Source organism: Corvus cornix, chromosome Z (genome assembly GCF_000738735.6).
Source record: "Corvus cornix cornix isolate S_Up_H32 chromosome Z, ASM73873v5, whole genome shotgun sequence".
Classification (NCBI taxonomy): Eukaryota; Metazoa; Chordata; class Aves; order Passeriformes; family Corvidae; genus Corvus; species Corvus cornix.
The window spans coordinates 74,412,479-74,438,562 of record NC_046357.1 but is presented as its reverse complement, the minus strand read 5'-3'; the positions used below and the strand labels follow the sequence as shown (position 1 = coordinate 74,438,562).

Genomic DNA, 26,084 nt, shown 5'->3' with positions numbered 1-26,084 from the left:
CCATTCTGGGATTCCATGATTCTAACATGGATGGCTTGATGCTCACCTGATCTGTAGGAAAACTATGGGATTTAATTTTCTCTTTCTATCTTTGGTGGTGTTGTTACCTAATCTCATTTTTCCTTCCATGCTCATTAAAGCTACTTTCCAGCATTGATTTTTTCTCTTAGAAGTGACTTCAGGCATAGTTCTAAACCATGGGATTAGTGCTTTTAACATATGAAATGTTACATGGGGTTGAAGAGTTCTGGAACACCGTCTCCCAGGTCACACAAACTAGGTGTTCAAAATTACTGAATGTTACCGATATAAAAACCCTCTGTGGCCACTCGAGAGGTTACTGTCCTGGTTGTGGCGGGGCTTAGGTGAAAGGCACAAGTCTAAACGTAAGAAAACAACTGGGAAGGCCTGAGACTTGGGGTATGGGGCACAACATCTCCAACATCATCATCATCCCCCACACTGCCAGCCCTCAGCAGCTCTTGTGTGGTTTGGGAAATGAGGCAGTGAGCTCTGGGGGATACAGGGTTCCTCAACTTCATCAGCCTTGGGTGCTCTCCTCCTCTCTGGGGACTGCTCCTGCCCTTCAGCCATGACTGAAGCCACACAAAAATCCAGTCCATGACACTGTTTTTTACCGGCTTGCTCTCACCCCTTCTCCTTGTGTTGTTCTTCACTGGGTATTTTGTGAGAGTCTGTGCTCGATTAGGGACTGACAAACCCATTTTGAAACCACCACAAGCGGTTCAAGATGCTTGAGGAGGAAAATGTTACAGTTAGAGAGGCCTGGAACACGACTAGACCAGGTCAGTGTTCGCAGGACACGGACCACAGTGGACACGAGCACTGTATGGTCACGCATTGCTTACAATGGTGGTAAAACTGGGCTCTAAAGGCTCTTTTGTTTCCTTACTCCTCCATCTGGAGTCTGAACCCTGAGCCTGACAAAGGGCAGGTGGTGGTTTGGGGCCTGTTAGGATGCAGTCTGCTGTCTCAGCAAGGAGCTGATACATAACTCCCCAGGAGAAGTGGATTATTCTGTAATGGAGGCGGAGGGGACAGAGCTCCCACTGCTGCACACAGGTCATGGCACTGGAGCTCCCCTCTGTGTGTTATATTGTGCTTTATTGTGACAAGGAGCAGCCAGGTCTGTGAGAGCGCGCACAGCTCAGAGCTCCTCACACTAAATAAACATAATAAACTTGTCATGGGGAGCACTTCTGTGGTTTGTGTCCTGTTTTTCCTTTAAAACATGTTTTCCAAATGCGGGATGAGCTGTCTGAAGGGGTTTAGGGAAATAGCCAATACTGCCACGGTTCTTGTGAGCACCTACTGAATCATTCCTGCAAGTCTGCAAGCCAGCAAGATCATCACCTCAAATGTACAGAAGGGAAAAACAGGGAGAAGCACGGAGTGCCTCTGTGGTTGCAGCGTGTGGTGCTAGAGGGGCTGCACAAAGACAGGAGTGGAAAACAGACTAAATAGGAAGAAACAAAGAACAAAGCTTCAGCAGCTGGGTCTTCCTTTTTAATGAGATTCTGTATTTCTGCTTGAGGAGAGGAGGCATTCTTCCTGGGCAGAGTAGGACTGATGTGGCTGGGTAAATATCTAAGTGTTCAGGTTCCCCCAAGGTTTTGGGGCTTACCTGCTGATTTATCCTTTTTTTTTTTTTTTTTTTTTTTAATGGAGGGGAACAAGGGAGGAAAGTTTGACACAAGACTGGAGTGTCCAGTGCCAGGGGGCACAGAAGAACAACAGTGCCTTAAATTTTGTACAGATTCTTGCACTGTGCTCAACACCACCTGGCATATCCCAGTTAGCAAGCTTCAATGTGTGCAAAATACTATGGATGGATCTACAATGAAGAGCAGGATGATGATGCTTTATTAGACCCATGTTTTAGACATCGTACCTGCAAAAAAATACCCAGCAAATGAGAGAAGAGCATTGCTTAGAGGAAGTTTTCTTCTAAAGGTGGTGTTACTGGGTTTGGTTCTGGACCAAAATTAAAGAGGATGACCCTTCAGTGGAGGGAAGGAAAAAAAATTAAGTGGTTTTAAGTGCAAACACGAAAATCTGAATAGGGATTGGCTGGAGAAGCTGTGGCAGCCCCATCCCATTCCTGGAAGTGTCCAAGGCCAAGCTGGCTGGGACTTGGAGCAGCCTGGGGCAGTGGAAGGTGTCCCTGCCCATGGCAGGGGTGGCACTGGATGAGATTTAAGGTCCCTTCCAACCCAAACCAGTCTGTCATTATATGAATGTGAAGGTGTTCAAACCAACCAACCAAGCTATGACCAGAAAGCAGCTGGATTTCAAAGGATTTGCTCTTCCTTGTGAGAAGAAGAGGAGGAAACAATTTTTATTACTTCCAGAAGCCACGGTGAATTCAGAGATGAAAATCTTTTCCATGCCTCCGGTCTGTGCAGGAGGGGTATCATTAAGTGATCAGATTGATGTCAGAACGTGTCCCTGGGCAGGCAGAAGCACGTTCTGTGCAGGGCAGAGGCGGGGGGAGAACTCACTGACTCTTTGAGTGTGCTCAGAAACCCCTCTGGAGCAGGCAGCCCCAGCCCCAGGCACGTCTCCAGTGATGATGATAATTTCAAGTGCCATCTTTGGTATCAGGGTTTTATGTCCTTAGTAAATGACAAACAATTCAAATGTCAAGAATGCCTTATCACTGGGAAGGGATTTTTTTTTCCCCCTGTCTCCTGGAGTTTTACCAGTCTGTGTGAATCAATTGTAAGAATTTGGAGGTGATTTGTTCCAAAAAGACAGGGATCACTGCGTTCCCTTGGCTCCCTTTATTAGCTGGAAAGGGTGGGGGAAAGAAAATGAGCATGTAGCTTAATAGGAAACCAAAACTGGTCTGCGAATGTGTCTGGACTGACTTATTCATGACTGTGATACACATGTAAAATATGCTGGTGGTGCTACACAGTCAAAAACGCAGCTTGCCAATGCTGTCAAATTACTATTTATTTCCTCTTAATTCCACTGGGTGTGACATTTATACATCCAAGTGTCCAAATACATCTATCATTTGGTTGGAGTTTTCGTTAGCCCTACTACATCTCTGAAGGTTATTTAAGTTTTTGCATATGGGAATGACCAGCTGTGAAGATTTTAGAATTGAAAAGGGTACTTTATTATATTTTGACCTGACTCGACTTCACTTTAAAACAATTCCCCCCCTTCCCCCCCCAGAATAAACGAAGCCATATACAATTTTACCCTTTTAAAACCTCCTTGTCTTCCTTTGGGGGAAAATAGACTATTTTAACCACTGAGTTTGTCAGTAAGTGCTGCTATGTGGTGTGAGTGTTGCGATAAGCTCCTCTGTTTATGTAAACAGGTGATGCAGAGGGTGTCAGGGAGCCCAGTGCAGTGTGTTTAGACTAGGTGTGCTTGTATTATTTTGAAAAAGAGATGATAGAGGTTGATTGGGCCTGCAAACTGGAGACTTGATCTTCAGCTGAACCAGTCTGCACAAACATGGCATTTACTGAAATGTGGTGGCAGCTGGGGATGGGCACTGCCTGCTTCCCACTCATTGAGAGCTGTGCTGGAGGGAAAACCTCTTTTCCCGTGGCACAGCTTCCAAAGAGCCCTTTCAAACAACGGAACTGATGATGAGATGCTCTTGTAGAACATTCTGAATGTGACAGACCAGCAACGAACTTCCTCGCTCCTTAATTAAGTAATTATCTTCTCTACTGATGTCCCAGGAGCTGGCAGCAGCAGTTGTGTCCCTGGAAATGTTTACACCCAGGTCCTTGAGGAAATGTTGGCATCTCCCTCCCACACCAGTGGGGATTACATGAGTTAGTGACAGACTCTTCTCAAGGTCTTTTCCATGCAGATTAAGGACGTGTTGGACAACCTTCCTGCAGCTACTGGTGAAGCAGGAAGAAATGAGGCAGCTGCAGTGCCAAAGGCGATTTTATTCCCGAGGGCTCTGAAGCCTGAGCGTGGCTGATGTTTCATCAGAGGAGCCTGGGCTCCATCTGTCACACAGCCAAAGGGGAGGGTACCCTGTGAAGAGACAGGTAGGTCATGCTTGAGTACCTGTGCTCCACGAGACCGGGAACAGCTCATGGAATTTAGGCAAAATCTCTGGAGATGGGACCACATTCTGTCAGGCACCAAATGCCTGAAAAACACAGATGTGCCTTTGGGCACATAAGCCCTTCAGGTGTGAAACAGAGTAAAAAAATTTAGCACTGAGTACAGGTTAGGTGTATGACACTGGTCATGCTGGACCTGGGGAGGATTTTCTGCAACTATCAGATCCTGCAGAATGACTCTTCCTCCACACCTTCTGCCTTATGGCCTCGGGGTATCATGAAAAGAGGTGCTATTTATAAAACACAAGAACAGACAGGTAAACAATTCAGGCCTCATGCTTAAAACCTGTTTTTCAGTGTACAGATGTGTCTCCTATGCCTGGCATGCTGACTACACTGCAGTATGGGAACTCAGGGAAAACTGCTTGTCCAGGCAGCCAGATGCCATCAAATACACGTGGAACCTATGTGGGCCTCGTAATGGATGCTGGGAGCACTCCCCAGATGTGTCTGGAATGGGTAATAATGCTCAGGTAAAGCAAGAGAAAAGGGAGGGAAAAGGAACCCAGCTGGAAAACCTTCCTTAGCTGGGAATGCTTGGACTAGATAATATAAAGTTGCTGTCCGAGTATGAGAAGCAGGTTTAGATCACACTTTCCTGGCTTCTGGTGGGCTTTACCAAGTTCAGCATTTTAAATCATTAGGAAGACGTTGGCTGTGTTTTCTTCTTCTTATGAAAGGGAGAAGGGGGGAACAAATCCCTTGGTCATGGTGAGCCTTCCTAGGCATTAGAGAGTGGGCTCTGCCCCTGATGCCAGTGGGACAGAACTGGACAGAACTGAAAGAATAAAAGCCTCAGAGCACTAGCAGAGCATTTATTCCCTCCACCACAGTGCAGCTTCACCTCTCAGTGACAGTGTATTTCCACTGCTCACTGCTGTGGTTACAGAGGTAGAAAGGGCATTCACAGAACAGGGATATTGTTCCAAGAACAGGAAATCTTCCTGTCATCCTTGGACTCCACTTTGTCTTTCCTCCTCCACCAGCCACGTCTGCCCAGCTGCTTATCAGTCCCTCCAGAACATCAGACCTTCACAGTGATCCCATCTCTTACTCATGCTTTACTCATTTCCCAACATGGCAATTACTGCTGTTCAATTCGGCCTTCCTAAATCCCTGCTTTGAATTTGAGGTCATTTCTAGTGCAGACATGGATGCAAGTTAGTATGATATTAATCCATAGCAAGTACATGCAAGAGCATAAAATACTCTGTGTGTTTGAAGAACACCATGTTGTGTTTTAGATCTTTGGGCATTAACAACATCCATGATGCTGTTTAGGAAAAAAAAAAGGATGAAGTCCCAGTGTGAAAATGTTTCTCCACAGCAGCAGGCACAACTACAGCCTTGGTCACATTTAATCACTGTCCCTTTTGCACAGGAAAAGGTGTACAGACCTGCTGCGGGTGCAAACTCTTTTGCATGAGAAAAAGAAAGCCAAGAAAGCAAAATTGCATCAAGATTCTAACCTGGGAAAGAGTATTTTCTCTGCATCTTACTAAAAGAGATGAGGTATCAATCTCTTCAAAGCCAAAATCTTGAAAACCAAAGAACTAATCCTGAGGAAAACACCTGCCTGAAGCAGCAATTTCAAAACAACTGCAGTTTGTCAGTTTAAAGATCTTGTTTCCAGATAGTTTTGTTGAACAGCCATGCAGCTAGCACATAATGAATAGTCTGAAAATGTCATTCAAGGAGGAAAATTAAAAAAAAAAAATTCCTACTAGGAAGTATTCACCATCTGCATTTAGGCCAAAAGGATGGACTGCCATGTAAGAAATAATGCTGAAGTTTGAACAACAAATAACAAATAAAAAGAGGCCTGTCTCAACTTCTTACACGATAAAACCTTAACAGGGAAGGTTTTTGCAACAGTGCCTTCATGTTTGTAGCTTTCAGATACTCAGACCAAAACATTCCATTGGGTTCTTTAACTGGTATTCCTACTTGCACCTAAACCCTGGAGATTATTAAGAATTCATCTGGTAATTAGCTGACCTGGAAATGTGTATCATAAAAATGCCACTGTTTATTACAAGAAGTAGTAACTAGAATATAACTGCTCAACATAAAGAGTTACCAGATGATTCTCTGCATATTTTGGACATGTATGCACCTGACAGTCAAACCCCAAGACTCTTTAGGAATTTCCCTTCCTCCTGTTTGGGAATGGTTACCTTTGAAATCCAAACCTGAGCTGCTTTGATGCCCTGTTTGAGCACCATCCACATTTAAAGTTACAAGAGCAGATTTTGCTCCCCCCACACCTCTTGCCCAGTCCCAGGCTTCTGTGTGTGCATAGCATGGTCACAGTCCTACAGCTCTGCACACCTCTGGGTCACAGCCAGGGGTATTTATTTAGCCCAAACTGGAGAAATCTTTTTTTCCTGGGCCCAGATTAGAAAAGTTTTGGATGGGTACTTCTGATGGTGACTTAGATTCACAGGTGCACGAGAAAACATAAAGGTCGTAACTCAAAAGCACTTTTTTTCCTAGTTGCAGGATAATTTGGATCGATGAAAATAAGGTTTTCAAACAAGAATTACAACAGTTAACATACCTTTCAGTGTGTTTTACTGTCAGTTTTGTTCCTTCTGATCACAAGCCTTTCCAGAACAAGAAGTACTGCTAACAGGCAACTCTCCCAAATGCAGTCAGTACGAAGTCACACAGTTGTCTGGTATAACACACACCTGTCAGGTGTTATTAGAGAAGTCACTAGATTACTGAAAGTGTGCAAAATTAAGAAATAAATGCTAATGGCGTGTATCATTAAAAGTAATCTACTCTTTACTACTGGTGAGTGTAATTTAGTTGCTACAACCTTTCTGACATGCAACTTCCTTAGCTGCAGCTAACTATTCATTTTGCTAATTTAAAATCTTTCCATCCATGCAACTGCAGCAGCAGAGCCTCTGAAATCCTTTTCTCAACATTTTGGAAGAAGCTGGGAAACGACATACCTGAGAGACCTAAACCTCTAACAATGAGTACATGTGGTATTTTACAGAGAGTCCAAGTGCCTCAAAATCTGTGCCTTCCCCCCAGCTAATCAGACATCACTACAATTATGGTCCCTGCCTTTATTTCACATCTTATTTCAACAACAGAAATATTGATATATTATTTGAGAAATTACAAGTTTAGAAACAAATAGCTGAGTGTAACTTAGGTCAGAGGTCATATTTTTAGGATGAGAGTGGAGCCCTCACTCACAAATCGAGAGGAATTGTTCAGGCAGCAAGAACTAAAAATACTTCAATAAACATCCCCTAGAGTCACAATGCTCTTTTATTCTTCAAAGGGTGGTCTTATTGCTGTGGCTGATTTACCATTTTAAGCTTTCATTATACAGGTCTACTGGACAAGAAATTCTAAAGAATTAAAAACAGCAAGCCTTTTCAAGTGCATGGTGTAAAAGAAAAAAAGAGCTCCCCTGAAACTCAAGACACGCATCAGACACCCTTCCACCAGTTACATGTCATCTGGGCTATGGTCACTAACGCTGGTCCATCTGCAGGGGTGTCCTCCAGAAGACAGGTGATCCATGGAGTGAGAGGAGACTCGGTGACGCTTTCCCATCCTTCCTGACACAAGCTGCTCCACGCTCTGCTGTTGGGTACTCGGGACGCTCGCCAGCTGCTACTGCACGAACAGGATGCTGAAGGCCATCACCACACAGCACACAGCCACGTAGGGGCTCTTCCGCTCACCTGGCAGGAGGGGAGAGAGAGCCCAGAACAAACAAAAATTCAGGCATGGCTAAACAGACCCACCTGCTCCTCGTCTGGCGCCGTAGCTGTGCCACAGCACGTGCGAACTGATATTCAACATTTGTAGCTGGAGAAATGCTGACAGAAGTACAGCTGTGTACTCACGAAGAACATGCACGGGAGTGGAAAGCTCAGATGTTGAACAGGTTATTTTGCTACATAAAAACAGAGCTGGGGCTCTTTGCTTTAAGAGAAGGACTTTAAACAAGGGCATGGAATGACAGGGCAAGGGGAAATGGCTTCAGGCTAAAGGAGGGCAGGGCTGGATGGGAGATTGGGCAGGAATTGTTCCCTGGCAGGGTGGGCAGGCCCTGGCACAGGGTGCCCAGAGCAGCTGGGGCTGCCCCTGGATCCCTGGAGTGCCCAAGGCCAGGCTGGACATTGGGGCTGGGAGCAGCCTGGGACAGTGGGAGGTGTCCCTGCCATGGCAGGGTGGTGGCACTGGGTGATTCTGGGTCTCTGTGAAAGGCCCACGAAAGGGCTTCCATTTTACTACAAACCACCTTTTCTGAGGTGCACTTTTATGTTGCTGCCTCCTCCTAGTGCCAGAGTCATGGGGCAGGCAGTGGAAAGTTGTCTAGGACACCCCGTTTTTGCTGGCTCTGCTCCTCTATGGGTGCTCAGGAGCTGTTCTGTGTCAGCTGAGGTGCAGCTGCTCTCTAGCCATGGTACCTGTCACCTGCAGCATGAATATTCTGTGCAGGGTGTCATGCAGCAGCCAGAGCTGTGAGCTCACAGCTGCCCAGACAGGGCCAGATGCCTTTTTTTTTGGTTTGCTAAGGAGACATAACATTGTTAGCACGTGGAGAGGGTCTGCTCCACAGATTTCTGTGACAAAAATGGTCAGCAGATCACAGAAGCTGCACAGACACCTCTATTTTCTGACTCTTTCAAACTGGAGTCACAGTTTCCCAGAGCAGACGGTGGATGAAAGTTAAGTTTATCCCATTAATATAATTTTATCTGGTGGCAAAAGCAATTGTGAGAGATCTATTCCCACCCACTTGGTCCAGGACAGAGCGTTACAGAGGTCTCTTTTACACCAGGGAGAAAAAAGAGACTCTTAGGTGGGGAACTGTAACACAACCAGGAGAAATCAGTGATGTTAATCAGACTGCTACCTACTTACATGAGCACTTTCTCCATTAATTACCAAGATGCTTTTACACTTAAAACTTCATCCTTCATGGTTCCACTGAATTCTCCTTGGAGACACCAACAGCGGATGGTACTTGCAGCCTACAGAACTGCCAGGGAGTGTTAACACTGGAATGTGCCTTTCAAGTGGGAAGATTCCTGTTCTTACACATCCAGGAGCACAAAGACAGAGCTGGGGCTGTTTGCTTTAAAGTTCAATTTCCCTCTGTTGTGCGAGGTCTTTTGTCTTTACAAACCATCTTATCTGAGACACAGTTTTCAGAGAAACATTAAAGAAAAAGATCCACCAAGGCTCCCAAGTCTAGCATGGTGCACTTTTTATTAAAAAAAAAAAGTATTTTTTTACCAGCAGGACCTTCAAACACAGAGGGAACAAACTTTCCACAGTAAAAGAAAAATAAAATACTTGCAGTGACACCTCCCAAATGCAGGACTGACTGCCCAGTGACATTACAAGATGCTGTCATGATCTGGCATATATTTAATTAAACTTCAAATAACTGAACGAATTAATGTCTGCAGTTTCACATCTGTTTAAAATAAATTTTGAGGAAGTCCAACTCCTACAGTTCAGGGTATTACAATTTTCATATGGGTTATGCTTTTCTGCTCTTAATTTTCTTAAAAGAGAAATCACCATGTGGCAGGATTAAACATTATTTTACACAACTTTGTAAATATGTAACCACTTGCCCATGATTAAGATCTTATGTACATGTGAAAAGGTTGTTTAAACATACCAGGGATGTGAAATGTAAAGGAAACCAGTAGACATTTTCATTTTTAAAACCTACACTTTCTACATGCCTTTGTGATTAACACACATAAAATGATGGGAGTCAGCTCCAAAGCCCATTTTCACCTCTTAGTCTAAAAGAAAGCTGAAGTGGTCCATTGTAGATGCAAGTTGCAAAAGAAACGTATCTAATAGAAAAAAATAGTCTTGCACTTAGTTAACTACAGAGAAGATGGCAAGCGCAAGGTAAGGTGAGGTGCTCTCTTCAGCCTTGAACAAACCCTAACACAGATGAATTTTTACATTTGTTTTCCCTGGTATAGCTCAAAATTCATTTCTGACAGCTGCCACCTCCCCAGTATCTTTCAATTACAGCACCAAAATTGGTTCTGCTATGTCTATTATCTAAATAGGACAATATCTGCAATCATTTTAACAACCGGTCTTCACAAAAACCCTATTTTTTGTGTCAATGCCTTTCTGACATCCTGTAAAATGTTCTGCCTGAGAATGCAGAAACGGAATCACACAGGCTTTCTTTAGGTTTAGTGACAAGTAAGAAGATCTAGAATTACAAGTTCAAAGTTTCTGCTCAGCATTAACAATGCAATTTGAACACTGATGACGGGTTTGTAATTTTATTTTTTTTTTAATCTTGGATATACCTTAACGTTAAGACTAAACTTCTGTTGTATATTCCAATTTCCTTCTCAAAATAAATTCAGGATAAGGATTAAAATAAATACAAAACCAATGTTATGGGAAAATGTCAAAAATCAGATAGAGCTGATCAGCCTGTGTGCAGATGTCACTTGACACGAACAGCTTTGTGTAATTCAAAAGTGCACAGAAGCTGAGTAAACAAAGGAGAGCAAAAAAACCACATTTGTGCTTACACAGAACCTTAAAGCATTATGAATTCCATGTTGTTTTATTACTATAAGGTAAATATCTGGCTTCTTTTCAATAGTCCATTGCAATTTCAAACACACTGCAGTTTATACTTCACTGACTTCTTTGCATGTTAGAAATACACCCTTGGTTACTTCACGTGGCAAGAAATGCAAAAGACTTTTGAAAATACACCACCACATACATGAATAGACATGAGAAGATGCAGGCTTTCCACGATGCTAATCTAAGAAAGCAATATCCTGCCCTCTTATTTCATGGAGGTTAAAACCTGCATCTTTGAAGACCAAGGATGTGTATGGTTTTCATTGCTACATGGCAACATTATCCTAATAAATTATACTAGAAAGAGGACTATCTGAAAGATTTTTAAAGAAAAAAAAGAATTACCAATCCTGGCGCATTTCCAGAATATCCCCAACAGTCTGTAAAGATAAAATAAATTCATTAGGCTCTTGGTTTAATACACTAAAGTCAACTGATTTTCTTTCTTCTATGTTAAAACAATTTGAATTGACAGTAATTTCTCAACTTGAGTCTCTTCTGGACACCAGAAAGGAGCAGACACCTGCACAGAAGGGTACAGGCTATGAACTACACCAGTGGCAAAATTCTAAGTCTAGTAGGGATCTTTCTGCATGCAAAGATGGATTTAACTCATTCTGTGTTCCAGATCTAAAGGTTTCATCAGAATCCTATATTTATCTACAATACAGTACCCCAGAGAGAAAATTGTATGAAGAAAAACAATCTTCCCAAGTCTTCTGGTTCTTCCTTATTCCTTTACCAAGGTTTACCTTACTCATGTTTCTCCTCTGCTGCTTGCACAGGATGTTTCACTTTCAACAAGTAAAATAGGAAAGGAGAAAAGCAAGATCCGACTCAGGGAACACCCAAAAGGATGCCACAAACTTACAATTTCTCCGAGTAACTAAAATAATCTCATACTGACTGCTCCAGAGGAGCAGGGACCGCTTTATCATCTGAGGAAGAAAAGGGGAACAATACTGAAGAGCCCAGTGTAAGACATATTTCAGCCTTTCAAAGCCTGTCTGTGGGAAGGTTTCCTCCACAGTATGGCACAGAACAGCGTGGGGAAGCACAGAACACTTGGAGAACTGCCATCAAGCAGGTAGTAGATAAAACCCCACAAATAATGATCTGAACTCACACCCACAAGGTTTGATCCTCTGTCTTTTCCCTTTCTTGGGCTCTGAGAGTTGCTTGCTTCTGACATTTTTAAATGCAGACAGGTAGGTTTGGGCCACTTGCTCCTACATACTTGAGTAGTCGACATATCCTGCACTTTTATTTCTCTGCTACTTCCATTTTATGTTCTCCTTTATGGTCTTGGTTTACTTCAGCATCTCTCTTTCCATTTAGCAGCCTCCTCTGTTTCTAGACAAAGATTCAGTGTTGGGCAGGTGAGGACCAAGTGAGGCAGCAAGTGACTGAGGTGTTCAAACTCAAAGTGACTTATGTTCTCCTTGCTGACCAATTCATCATGAACAGCATTGCAACATTTCCATTTTTAGAGAACAGGTATTTTCATCTGTGCTTTAGATTTTAGTTTTACCTCAAGCAAAATATATATATATACATACACACATACATATTTGGGTGTGACTATATTTCTGTAAAGACAAAGCTCTTTTCTTTCTGCTTTTATGCACCTCCACAAGCAGCAGTAATAATCCTTGCACATAGACCACCACACTTTTCCATGCTAAGAGGTCATACAATAAAGTAACCTGAAGACATCTATGCACTTTTTGAAGATGCATGCAGGTAGGAAGACATTCATTTGTAAATCTCATAGAGCAAAATACACAGCCCTGAAGTGCTGTGTTGATAGCACCTCAGGTTCTCAAAACTGTTGTTCACCCTCTGTAAAATTAGAATTCACAGACTGCATGTTGCAAAACCAACAGGAAAACTTCCACAGCCCTGCTTCTCATGTTGCCACCTCTCAAAAGCTTGCCCAGGAGCTCAAAGAAATAAAACATTACCACCCTGTAATAACATACTTTTAAAGACTTGCACAGGGAAAAGAGTACTAACCCTTCCAAGCAGCCTGAAAGTCTGTTGAATTTGCCTCACAATCTCAGCAAGGGTATTTTTTTGTCTTCTCAGGGATTTCTTGACCAATGTGAAGCCATTACTGCTAACGCATTACTGCATTAGCTGCCCCTACAAAGCTCCCTTGGCGAAAACAGAAATTTTCCTACCTGATGTGACAGGTACAAAACAGAGCATGGGTCTCACCAATTGCCCTTAGCAACTGCAATTAACAATTTATGAATCTGAAGCCACTGACATAAGGGCTAACCAGCCTTCCCATGATGACACCAGAACATTTTAAGAGGCTTTTGTGCTACTGGAACAGCTCAGTACCTCTGTTTGTCCACAGAAGCTGCTGCTGAGCAGAAGCAGATTGAATTCTGTACCTTCTAAGAAGCTGAAATATGCCCTCTGGAAGAACTGGGGAGCTCCCACTGGAGGTGAAGCCTGTGCAGACCTCCTGCTCCCCTGTTTTTTCCTGTTCATCCCAGGTCCACAACACGTACCTCTTCAAGTCAAAACCTGCTTGCTTATTACAGAAGTGACGCTGCCTTGAATAACTCTGCTCCAAAATAATCCCTCCTGCAGCAACTGCTCACAGTAATTGCACTATTCCTTCTCTGCCCTTCGTGTTCCTCTCCACCCTTGTTTGGATGCAGGTGAAGGTGTGGGTCTGGCTGAGATCCCTGCTGCTTTCTGGCAGCCACAGCCCAAATGTACATGACCTGCTGCATACTCCTGGCTCTCCGTGTTAAATGATAAAAGCACTGATTGTGGAAAGGGGTGGTGGTTATCTGGAGAACAAAAAACCCAAATAAATGAAACCTCTTAAGCTGAGGAGGAGCTGGCGGGGCCTTAGACTATGACTGCTAAGGCTGGGTGTGCTGCAAAATGCCATGTGTTCACCAGGAAAAGCCCAGTGCCACTGCAGGAGGGAGTGTGAGACATCCCCACTGCACTGCTGATGGAAAATCAAAGGAGATCTCTGCTGCACATAAGCTAACACATCTTTCTGGTTAGCAGGGAGGAGAGAATTATGTTGTGGTGCACATTCTCCTCTAGTTAGCATGAAACAGTAAATCTCCACTTGCTTTCCCAGCCTTTAACACTGTTGCTCAGGACCGAGCACATGGAAACACTCAGGGAAAATGAAGGTTTAAAGTTCTGTTTGGCTTGGTAGGAAAAGACACGCTCTGGCAGAAATGAAAGGGAGGAAATACAAGGTTATGAGGATGGGTGACATCACTTTGCAACGCTGTCTCTCAACCAACAGAAATATGTTTCTTCAATTATTATCAGCAGACCTAAATCCTCACTAAAGTTACCACTCACTTAGAAATACAGCGAGTAACTATCAATATTCCTCCTCTTTGTCGCTTTAGTATTCTATTGCTACTTTTTAATACCTTTAATTTGGAGCAGGAATGATGAGGTAAGAGCATCTCTGTGGTAAGCTGAAGTATCACTAGAATTTGTTTTATCCCCTATGTCCAGACATTTCCATCGGAGCACGGAGTATATTAGAAGAGAGGGACACGGGTTTAGCACCATATGAGCTCCATGTAAACATCTACCATACAGGAAACAAATTTCATTGCTTCCAGGCCAAGGTTTTATTCTCCAGTACAAAGTAGTCTACAAATATATATATAAAACAAAATGGTATGTCCTACATCTACATAAATACAAACCTACACATCAAACGCCCAACTCCTCCACAGTGTCAGCACCCTTTGAAAACATTTTATGAAGAGAGTTCTATTGTACTCCAGACAGATTTGCCTCAAGAATAAACAGAGTAGCTCCAGATTAAAGGAAATACTCCTTGCCAAGAACAGCACTAAAATTTTAATCAGTAAAATAAACATTCTTACTTCTTACTGTGTATACCTCATTGACTATTGTGTTATCTTCCACCAGCAGACACCCAAACTCCCCTCGTCCCCCCACTCCCTGTCCTTCATGAAGTCATCCTTTCTTTCCATCTTTCATCAAAAGAAACCTCTCATGTCAGTGGCAATTTCATGGCCTCATATAAAAGGACACAAGTGTTTTCATGTTAGAACTCCAAATTAAAAAAACCAAAAAACTGGCAGACTTTGGGTATCTTACACAGCTAAAATTAAAAAAACCTGGATAATAAAACAGCAACCCCAGAGGTTAATTACAAGGAAGGTTTTCAGAAGACAAACACTCAGGGTTCTTGGTCACAAGAGTCTACTTAAAATTGGGCACTTCTGAATTTAGATGCAGAAGTGATGGAAGACACTTAGGGAAGAATAATATTTAACAGGAAATGACCTAATGGAAAAAGTGGACAAGCCAAACACCCAGCATCCAAAAGCCTGTCTGTTTGTCCACCTAGAATTACCTCCTGCTTCTACAGATATCATCTCCTTTGCACAGACAGCCCAGAGGCTGCTGTGTCAAAAGTGCCCAATGGTTACTCTAAACCCACTACACTTCAATCACAGTTCTGCTGATCACAGCTAGCATCCATATGATTAAAAAAAAAAAGCTTAGGTTTGTAGAAGCTTTCAAAAACTCTTCTATAAATTCCTTCACCTTAGAGAATACAAAACCTTGATTTAAACAGACCACACAAGAGGATTGTATTGCTTATTTTAAAAATTATTCTTAGTTTTCTTTTAGTTACAGATTATTGCTAAAGCTGTGTTTCAAACTTGTATCTCCAAAACACCTATTTTGAAAACAAACAAAAAAGCCAGTTTCTGCTGGTTTCTTACCCACCCTAGGAATCAAAAATAAATCATTGCAACAATAGCCACATGTAGGAGAATGTTTTACTTCTGTCTCTCATTTCTGTATATCTAATAAGCATGTAACAACAAAGCTACAAATCTAGAAGATTAATAATGCAGTATTAGCAAGGTTAGTTACCTAATAAATTCTTCCAATACAATTGCAACTAAGTGCTTGCCAATCCCTTATTGCAGTCTATTGCGAGGTACAAAATTAAGATTTTTATCTTTAAAGAGAGAAAATTTTCAAAGCGGGATCTGCACTATCACACACTTCATCAGGAGATGCTGAAAGGTCACAGTTGAAACCACACAGCTTGTGCTGTGCTTGAAATGATCAGACCACATACCCGGTTTTATTTTTGTCCAGTAAGCTGGGAGCCAAGGATCTGATGTAAGCACAGGTACAGATGAGCAGCAGGATCACAGTCAGCAGACTCTGGAAGTTGAAGATGGCAGACTGTGGAAGAAAATCAGGAAAACAAAAAAATTACATCTCTAAAATGGGTGACCCCTTAGACAACACCCATCGACACCAAAAATGAAACCTGTAATGGCCTTGTGCCAGCAAACCTTTCCATCAAATGGAATTTGGTAGTGGCAGTGAAGGTGGAGATGATTGCCAAGTACCAGTAGTAGCCAAGGCAGAAAATAACATGAAATGTGTAGGAGGTTTGTTAATAGACCACTTTTTAAAGGCTACAAGCCAAATTAAACAGACTTGTAGAAATATATACAGTTAAGCCCATCTGAACCTTGATAACTGATTAGTTTTATTTTCAAATCACGTTCTGATTTTAAATTGAAAACATCTTTATTGTAAACACACTTTCAGAAGTGCTAATTACACGGTAAATTCTGAAGAAATGGACGAACTGCCTTAGGATTGAGAAGTTAAGTTCTGTTGTTTGATAGCAAACACTAATCAGCCTAGTAGCAGTAAGAGACAATTCTTGAGAAACTGCTGCAACATTTGGCTACTTACTAAGGTCTGGAGTATTAGTAATAGGCAATAACTGCATGCCAGAGACTTTTTTTTTTACGGTTTTGGGGTTTCTCTTAAGTGTCTCAACTGACATTTCGGTCAGCTTAACAGCATGAGGTGGTTTAAGAACTAGCTTACCTCAGAAAGCTTTATTTTACCTTCACTCTGCTACCTGCATTTGCAAATCTGATTTAGTGCAAGCTCCAAAAAAAAAAAAAAAAAGGTCAAAGCAAATGCAGTAAATTCCCTCTTCGTTCTGGAATTCTGATGAACTTTCATCTCCTGTGTTCCTACTGCTCAACCCAGCTGGTTGAGTAGCGGTATTTAATTAAAGGTAAATATTTAGCACTTAGGAAGGGATATTACATTGCCGTCTCCTTCTTCAGTCATATTTTAGGGCACATCAGAGCCCTCATTTCCACACAGTCTGAGGCACATCTCCGTCGATGCACGCGTGCTTCCTTCCTGTGTCACAAAATTATAATGTTTTCAAGTTCCGATCATCAGATTTCTCTACACAGCTAAGGAGAATTACAGAAGAAAGTCACAATATTCCAGTTCAGTATTGCACTAACAGGAAATCAGGAGAGAAAAACAAGAAGCTCTAGCAGAAAGCCATTGGAACACACACACAAGTGTTCCGATACTGTGACCAAAAACCTGCCCAAAATCAACAGCAGCAAAACAAATCAAAAAACTTTAGCTTATTTAGAAGTCTCCATGAATCACATGAACTCTGGAACATGCACAGAGCTGCCAGTGTGAATACATGCTTTAGGCAGGGTTAGCTATCTGAAGTAATTTCAGTATCTAACTTAACAGGCCACTCTGTTAAGAAGCATCATCACAGAGATGCTCTGACTCTGCACCCTGTATATAGGAGATTCCAGCATCCCTGAAACCCACCCATTCTCTGATGAGGGAGCAGTGATCTCACCCAAAGCCAGCCCTCACATGCCAAACATGAAGCTGCTTGGTTTTCTCCATTGCCACAGCCTTTGCTAAATCATATTTAATTTAGCATTTTAGCTCAGCTAGCCACCCCTTCTGTCCCATCATGTCATAAATAATGGACAAACTCTTCACAAATGACAACGCGCTGCCATCCCTAGCAGCAGCCTCTGCAGCCTTTGTGCTTGGCAGAAGTTTCTGCCAGCTCCAGAAACCAGGGAAGTCTCAATTCCCCCTGGCTCCTGTGGGTCTAGGAACGCGGTGGGGCCGGATCCAGGAGTGGCTGCCTCTCAGCGCAGCCAGATACTGCCTATCAACTGATTAATTTGATCAGTCCTGCGGGACAGACAGCTGCTCTGACAGCTCACAGCCCTGTGCCTGCCAGAGACCCGTTCCCATGAGTTCTTGCAGCTGCTTCCCGAGGTGGCAGCGGGCATTCCAACACTGGAAAACGGCAGAAGGGCACACTTGCTTCCTCTTAAGCAGGGGTTGTAAACGTATACTTGTGAAATGTGCTATCAGTCAATCAACTGGGGCAGTATATAATCGTATATAATTGCTCTTTGTTGGGGTCTCCACGTGTTTCCCCAGCTATGCATCGCTGTAATTGCATCTGCCCTTCCACCGAAACGTGCTCTGAATGACGCGTTTATCTGCACAGCCACTTTGAAAGGACAGATGTGAGCATTCCAAAATTTGCTTACGATTTCAAACTGGAAGTGAGAATTTATTCCTGAATTAGATGGCTTCACTCTTCACATCTGAAGTAATTCTCATGGCCCAGCTGAATTCACAGAAAGCAGCAACTAACATCTGGCTTCTCCAACTGATGTAATTAAAAGCTGCTGCAAGTTATACATGGCTTAGAATCCTTTTTAAAAACACTGCATTCACATACCAAGCTACTTGGACAACGCAGATGAGTTGCTGTTCATTTGTTTAGACTCGGTTCCTCTGATCCAAACGTATTAATTGCAATTTTTGACTTGTGTTGACTGGCTTAAGGTAGGTCCTGTGAGCCTCATTCCCACTACAAAGAGATCTCAGCACATGGAGAAACTGGTGCTGTCTCTTCAACTGTGTCCCCACAAGGGTGAAATGACAACTAACTTCCCAAGACTCACACTACAACACCAGAAAAAAACCAGCACTTGCATTTTACTCTGGTATTAGATAGTGCAAGCTTTAATTTCACGGGCCGAAATTTTCTACATCTGCATTTGGTACATTTCAAACATAGTGGGAACACCCCAGCAGTCCCATTCTGTGTCACTCTCCTCATGTCCCCTCCTGTGTGGAGCACCACCACATCACCTGCAGCACTAACAAGGTACTCCATTCACCTGAACTTGCAGAGCCAAGTTTTTTCCAACGTCTTTGGAAATTTAAGACCATGAACCCCAGTTCTGAGAGCTACATGCCCAAAGGCTGTGTTAAATCCTTCCCAAAATAAGGCCTTTAAAAAAAGCCTCAATATCGTTTCCTGATCACAACGTATCTCAGTAAAAACTCCATATAATAAACCATAAAGAGTTAATTCTCCTGAAAGTTTTACTGTGTTGGGATTAGCAGCAGTAGCTTGTATTAGAATAAATTACTCATTGGAATATACAGTAGTTGGAAATCAAGTGGTACAGCTAGGGATGTCTGAATGTACTCCCATCCGAGTACAAAATGAAGTTTATTGTACTGTTTTATAAAGTGTTGATTTGAAGTTAAAAGTTACCTATGTGGCTGTGACAGGGAATCATCACAACTGCACAGCTCCTGTTAACCTCATTATAGACAATGTTGTCCCTCAGCATTAAATTTACTACACTCAGGCAGAAGGGAAGAAAAATAAAAAAGCAGCAGCTCAGAGTTCTGGTTATCAACAGCTCTTGCACTTCACAAGGGTATTTAATTCAATGTGCAGAAATAGCCATAATGGATGCACTAATTCTAAACACTTTCCTGCACTGACAACAACAGCCACAGACAAGACACTGTAATTTATCCAGCTCTGCAGTTTTCATCCACTCCATTACGCTGACATTCTCTGCTTCTGACATGGTTCTGCTCCCTGTCCTTGCAGACAGCACCACAGCCACAAACCACTTGCTGATGCAACCCTTGGGTAGCACTGTAATAAATCACACCCTAGGTTTTGGTGCAAGTCTGTGTGTCATAAAGGACCTGCTGATTTTCCCCTTGCCTCATATACTTTTGTTTAAAATAAACCACTCGGTATCATGGCTCCAGGGGAAATAAAACATGCAGGAGGAGAACACAAACCCTGTGCTGTTGTCCTCTTGGGTTGGTCTGGCCTAAAACAAAAGCTCTCTGAGTTTATCTCAGAAGACTTAGCACTGAAACCAAAGCTTAACTTTCCACAGACCTTAACTATTTACAAAATGATTATTTTATCTCTGATTGCAGCGTGACCAGGATGATTTCATCCATCTGTACTATAAAAGGAGAGGCCATCGTAGTGCCAGCAAGTTGCAAGTCTGCCCTGTGGTTACTGTTATAATAACCAATTTATGTGGGCAAACACAGAAAAGTAGCTCAAATACTTTAAAGAAAGTGTCACTTCATTTGTGTAATACACTGCAGAATATTCAGTCTTTCTAGAATGGTTTTGGTTTCTTTTTTTCCTCCCTAATATAATAAAATTGATGGATGGTTAGGTTTTCTGGAGCCAAAGAAACAAATATGGATAGGCAGCTGAACGTCTGGGTTCCTCATACTGAAATATGAGCAAGAGCTTACACACTGCAGTTGAACTTTAGTTAAGCAAGAGCTGATAAAAATTTCATCACAGAAAAGTGAAATTAAGCTATGAAATTTTAATGAAGAGGTCCTTACAAAGCTGAAAGAGAAAATGATTATTATCTAGGGTGTCCATTATGCCCTGCAATTCTTATTTCGTCAGTAAAAATCAAATTTTTAGGAGTACAGTATCAAAAAAATAATAGGATATAAATCATGTAGTACTACTCCCACCCCGAAAGTTAAAGCAACTCCTAAAACTAATTAAAAAATGCATCTAATTGTAGTATTTTCCAATCTATTAAAAAAAAAAATTATTTTTCCCACTGCTGCCAAATGCAATCTGATCAAAATGAATGGAAAACAAGCATTTGTAAAAGAGGCATGCCAATTTAGCACTATTAAAAAATTACAGAAAGTGCAAATTAGTTAAGTTTGAAGCAATTGCTGGCAAAAGTACACAACAAAACTAAGCAAGGGGTGCTAATAAGTATCCAAATACCAGCCAGATGCACTTGTTCCAGCATAAATAGGGCTTTTTACCCTGGGTTTACAGCATGCTCTCCTCAGTATTTAGTTTCCAAGGAATTTAAGTACAATATTTAACATTCATTCAGATTTCTGTCTAAAATATGTATTTTTGCACTCATAAAATGTAGGCTAAAGCTTGAACAGAGAAATAGGAAATCTTCTCCCTAGTCATTTTCTGGAGAAGCACATTGTGAAGTTTAAACGGCAAGTACAACTAACATGCTATGCTTTTGCAGTCAGCTGAAGACTAATGTACCTATTTAAAACATAGCCAATCTCCTCAAACAATTAATTAATTAAACATACAGACACAGTTGCCCTCTCCTATAAAAAAGCTCACTTGACTTTAACACATTTATGATTTTTACTGCAATTCAAATCCACAGGCCAGCAGTGAAAAGACACCTCAAGGTGATGAAGCTGAAGTTTCACACCTGCTTGACCTCCTTCCTCTTTGCTCCAATACCTAGTTTGGAAACTGAACTTTGCTGTAAGCAGCTAGCAGACGCAGCATTTCACCAAAGTGTCTTAAAATAAAAACCAAAGTGACTATTAAAGTCTTTTGCCAAGGTCACTGTAACACAAAGGCGTGCATGTCCACATGTTTACTAAACAAACACAGAATTATGGTGGATATGTCAGTAAAAGATTATAATACCTTTTCCTCCAGGTCTTGTCTGTAGATTAGACAGGTTTGAATTTTAAAGGCATTTTTCCTCTGCTGTCTTCCCTCATAAGATAGAAGTATTATTTAAAAAAAAACCCTTTTTTCCAAGTAAATCTCCCTTCTGAAGTTGCACACCACACTGCTTAGTTCACCACAAATTTTACTACTGAAACTTAAAAACGAGTAAAACCTCTGTGTGTGAATGGAAGAGGTAAGAGTCATATTAAAGCACACTTTGAATCAGGTGATATCCTTACAGTGATAAAAACAGCATGCAAAAATCAGGAGTTTGTAACAGGAAGTGCTACCAAAATGTGAACATGGACCTGGGAAAAAGTCTAAGTTCTCAAAACCGAAGACATATTTTAATTTACCTAAGAATTACAAAGCAGAACTGTAACTATTTTATGTATACTATTTACCAATTTTTTATTTTTTCTGTTCATTAATAGTCTAACCATCTCTTTCAAACATGAAAAACAAATAATTCCGTTGTCAGGAAAAAATATATTTAGTCAAGAAACAATGACAGGTTCTGCTAAGTCTGTCATGTCCCATGGCCCTGGGCATGTCCACAGCACCTCTGCAAGTCCCTTGCTTAGCAGAGTTCAGGTGCATGGTTTGCATATTTAGCATCTGGAAGACAGGTAATGTTTTTCACAGCTGTTCCCACCTTATTTTCCACAGTCACAAGGATGAAAATCAAAAAATTTTGTCGAGTTTGAATGCCCAGCTCTGTGCATTAGCAAAAAAACATATCCACTGCTGCAGCTGTTACAATGAATGTGTGTGGTGTCTCATGCTGCAGGCAACCAAAAATTTGTGACATTCACTTTTTTATAGCACTCAGCAAAGAAATGGTTTCTCACCACCAGTGTCATTCTGGGTAAATCTGTTAGAGTAGACTCATTGCATCCTACCCTTTGAAAAAGAGACCATCTTACATTGACAGAATAATTTCCTCAGTTCAATAATCACAGAAATAAAACATTGACACTATATTTTCACATCATCCTCTAAGATGATAGAAGTATCCACACTGAACCCTTCAAGTCAAGTAAATTCACAATACAAAGACACTTCAGACTGCAAGATGAACTAGGAGATGTTTTTAAACCTATGTACCTTTAGATCATGACAAAAACAAAGCCGTTAGCAAATCTGAATCAAGATTGATTCCTTCTTCTCATTTTGAATAAAAAACACATAAAACTTTGCACTTCAAGACTCCTGAAAGCTCTTTTTTCAGAGCAGTGTCTTGGGTTCTGGTATGTTTATATCTGACAGCTTGGTTTGAAATAATATTTACTAATGAATGTTTTTACAATTGGCTCTATGAGCAATTCCCCTTCCTTCTATAAACACCACACTAAGAGAGCAACAAAGACTGTGACAGAAATGTTTGTCCTCGTGGAAAGTTCCCAAATCAATTCTTGGGTAGTAATATGGGGCCAGGATCAACCCCAACAAGAGGGTGAGGGCGAAGAAGCCGTTTTCGTCAAGTTTTCTGCAACTCTTTTAAACTTTCTCCATCACCAAATTTCACCTGACTTTAACTTCACATCTCTTCTAGGAAAGAAAGTGAAGACCACCCTTCAGGAGGTGAGAGGCTCCTCACTGACTTTATTGTTACCTTTGGCTTCTTCCCTCTTTCCATCCATGCACATGGCAAACTTTTCAAGCCCACTAGGAGAACTTTTGTCGAGCTTTCAGATGTAAAACCCTGAAAGCTGGCAGGACAAACTGATTTGCGGAAGTCAGCAAACAGTACACATTCTGCTCCCAAATAAATGAGGGAGCTGTGTCACTGGTGCCTCCCTTCCATTCCCAGGAAGTTTGGAATCCACTGAGAATTTCTACTGGCTGCCATAGCTGCTTTGATTCATAATACTGAGGGTTTTGCTTTAAGTCAATATGGTTTTTTTCCTATCTGCTGGCAGTGAAGAGGAAAAAAAAAAACCAAAACACAATTTCTGCTTTCACATAAAGGAAAAGACAGGTAAGTTAGCTTACATATATATTTTTTTTCTCTGTTTGGCAGCAGCTGGCCATTCACCTGGCACAAGTTTTCACCTGCTTAGCAAGGACATGATAAGGAAACCCAGGGAACAATGGGATGAAAAATTTCCAAGGCATAAAGTCCTTTGGAAATCATGCTTCAGAAAACTGTGTTTTCCCAAGTGCTGCTGCTTTGCCAGAACTGCAGCTCCTGTTCTTTGGACAAGGAGAATAAATTGGAGGTGTAGGTCTAATCTTTCCCATTTCACAACACACTGACAGCAGCTGCTTCCTGTCTCACAGTCAAAGGTGAGCTCAAAATTATCTTTATTTTCCCTAAAATGCCACGACACCACAAGTAGCATCATGGAGGACCCAAGCACTGGATATGCCACACGGGTTGCTGCTCTCTTGAGGAAATTCAAATATCACAATAATGCTGAAGAATCTTATTTTCCCCTCCTCCAGCATAAAATCATGAGCAAACCATCCTTAGAACAGTCTCTTGCTTCAGGGTCCTTGAAGCACAGAGAATAACCCCTAGCAAGGAACACGGACAAGATAATCCTAAGAGAATGTCATACACTTGCCGTAATCTTTTCAGACATAAACAGTAGCTTTGTTTTTAAGTTATTCTCATATATTTCTTATACATAACTTATAAAATATAAATAATATCATTAACCAATTGTATTAAATCGTTACATTAAGCAACACCAATGTCTCACCACGGTCTCTTCCCGTTTCCTACCACCTCAAACCCTTTTATGTACAATGAAGAACAGTGAGGTGCTGCTGTAATCCTCAATATCCACCTTTTTTCCATGGCACTGATTAGAGGTCTCTTGCTTTCTGCACGTCTGTTTTAGATCTCCTGAGATAAATTTATGCCTTTTATCATAAAAAACCTCCTCTGTTTTCTGCTTGGAGCCACGGGCTCGGTTCATCTAGAAGACCTGCCAAGGAATGCTCAGGTGAGCAACTCCCAGCAATTTCCTGCTGGTGACAACATCTGGAGCCCGGGAACACTTTTCTGAACTGAGCTGTAAGAAAGTTCAATAGATACTGAGCTTTTCTGCACATACACAGGAAATACAGCAATTTTTCATGGAAGCTGCACAGTATCCATATGATGACGGACAACCTGTCAATGTTCATGGGAGGGGGGATCCAGGTGATTGTTAATGGTCCCCTCCAACCCAAATCAAGCTGTGGTTGTTAGGAATAAGTTGAAAATTCCCATGGTAAAACAAACTCGAATTTTGTACAGGAAAACCTTACATTAACTCAGTTATTCCTTTGGTTTTCCTTCTCATTTCCAATTCATGTATCTGCCCTGCTCATATAAACATCGTATATTTAACGTATAAACCCGGCCTAAGAAAAAATATTTCACTGCTCAGCTTTAATTCTGACACAAATGCACACCCTCCTTTTATATTACCTGCAGAGACTGGAAAACGGAGCAGAATACATAAAAAGAAATAAAAATGTGCCTTTAGACCAACTCTACATAAAGAGTATATATATTTATACACATATACCTTACATTTTATATACATATACGTGTGTATATATATACACACACTCTTTATGTGTATGATTTATAGAAAAATGTATATTGTTAACATATAATACATAGTTTTTAAAATATTCAATTATACATTTGCATACCCCTGTAAATATCTATATAAATGTCTTTATATCCATATATACTTATTATACATACAACAAACTCACATATAAGCATAGATATTATATTCCAGATGTTCTTGCCTGTTTTTTACGTGTTTCCACGTTTCAGGTTATTTCTAAAACTACGAACACACTTATAAACATGTATTTATATGTTAAATTATATTAAATATATTTCTATCTTCTTAAATTATATTAAACATACTTCTTCTTAAAAATTATATGTGCTTTAGATGTATAAAGTTTTTATAAGTACCAAGTCCGTATATATATAAAATAATTATATATATACTTTATATATATATACATATATGTATATATATGATATATATACACCCATCCATCGTTTTATAGATAATTTTCATGAGTAAATGGACCTGGGCCTCTGATGACACCCCTGAAAATCGAGAGAAGTAGCCAATGGCATGGCTCAGCACACTGCTCAAGGCGCATGACGTCACACAACGCCACCATGGCGTCACGCGGCACAACCATGACGTCAGGAGGCGGCGAGAGACAAGCACACCACCTGACCGGCCTCGCACGGGCTGCCGCCCCGCGGGGCATCGGCACAGCCCCGCACAGACACAAAATGGGCCTTTCTCTTGCCACCAAACCCGTGACGCAAACCCGCTCCGCGCTTCGCCCAGCAAAGCCTTCGAGCGGCTCCGCTCCCGCGGGCCGCGGCTAATGGCGTGAGCGGCCTCCGAGGGCGCTGCCCGGGCCGGCAGGCGCCGCTGGGGACCGTGCAGGGCCGGCAGGGAGGGAGGGAGGGAGCGGGAAGGGCCCGGTACCGGAGCGGGCAGGGCCGGGGCAGGCCCGCGCTTACCATCGCGCCGCGCTCCCCGCCACATCACCTTCCGGCCGCCGCGCCGGGCGGAAGCGCGCCCCGCGCGCCCTCAGCGCGCCGGGCGGGGCCACGGCCGCCATTGGCTGCCGGCGCCGCGGCGCGCTGCGATTGGGCGGCGCGGCCGGCG

At 42.0% G+C, this 26,084-nt stretch overlaps 1 protein-coding gene across 2 annotated transcripts; it reads right to left on the bottom strand.

Moving 5' to 3' along the window:
• Positions 1 to 2,961: 2,961 nt before the first annotated feature.
• Positions 2,962 to 26,001, bottom strand: TMEM167A (transmembrane protein 167A). Of its 2 annotated transcripts, XR_005603792.1 has the most exons (5): positions 25,937 to 26,001; positions 15,880 to 15,989; positions 11,097 to 11,131; positions 6,688 to 7,840; positions 2,962 to 4,035 (listed from the first exon to the last, which is right to left on the bottom strand). XR_005603792.1 is itself a non-coding variant. In XM_039566638.1 (4 exons), exons 1-4 carry the CDS (start codon positions 25,937 to 25,939, stop codon positions 7,770 to 7,772), a joined length of 219 nt encoding a protein of 72 aa, XP_039422572.1. In that variant the 5' UTR covers positions 25,940 to 26,001; the 3' UTR covers positions 2,967 to 7,769. The 2 variants fall into 2 exon arrangements, 1 of the variants encoding a protein (XP_039422572.1); XM_039566638.1 differs by having other exon boundaries at positions 2,967 to 7,840.
• Between the last annotated feature and the right edge of the window lie 83 nt (positions 26,002 to 26,084).

What these genes read in the sequence shown, in the direction of transcription:
- TMEM167A (XM_039566638.1), bottom strand. An exon ending in CTGGACAAAAATAAAACCGG is followed by an intron (nt 11,132 to 15,879) that starts GTATGTGGTCTG and finishes TTATCTTTACAG; the next exon opens with ACTGTTGGGGATATTCTGGA. An exon ending in CTGGAAATGCGCCAGGATTG is followed by an intron (nt 7,841 to 11,096) that starts GTAATTCTTTTT and finishes CCCTCCTGCCAG; the next exon opens with GTGAGCGGAAGAGCCCCTAC.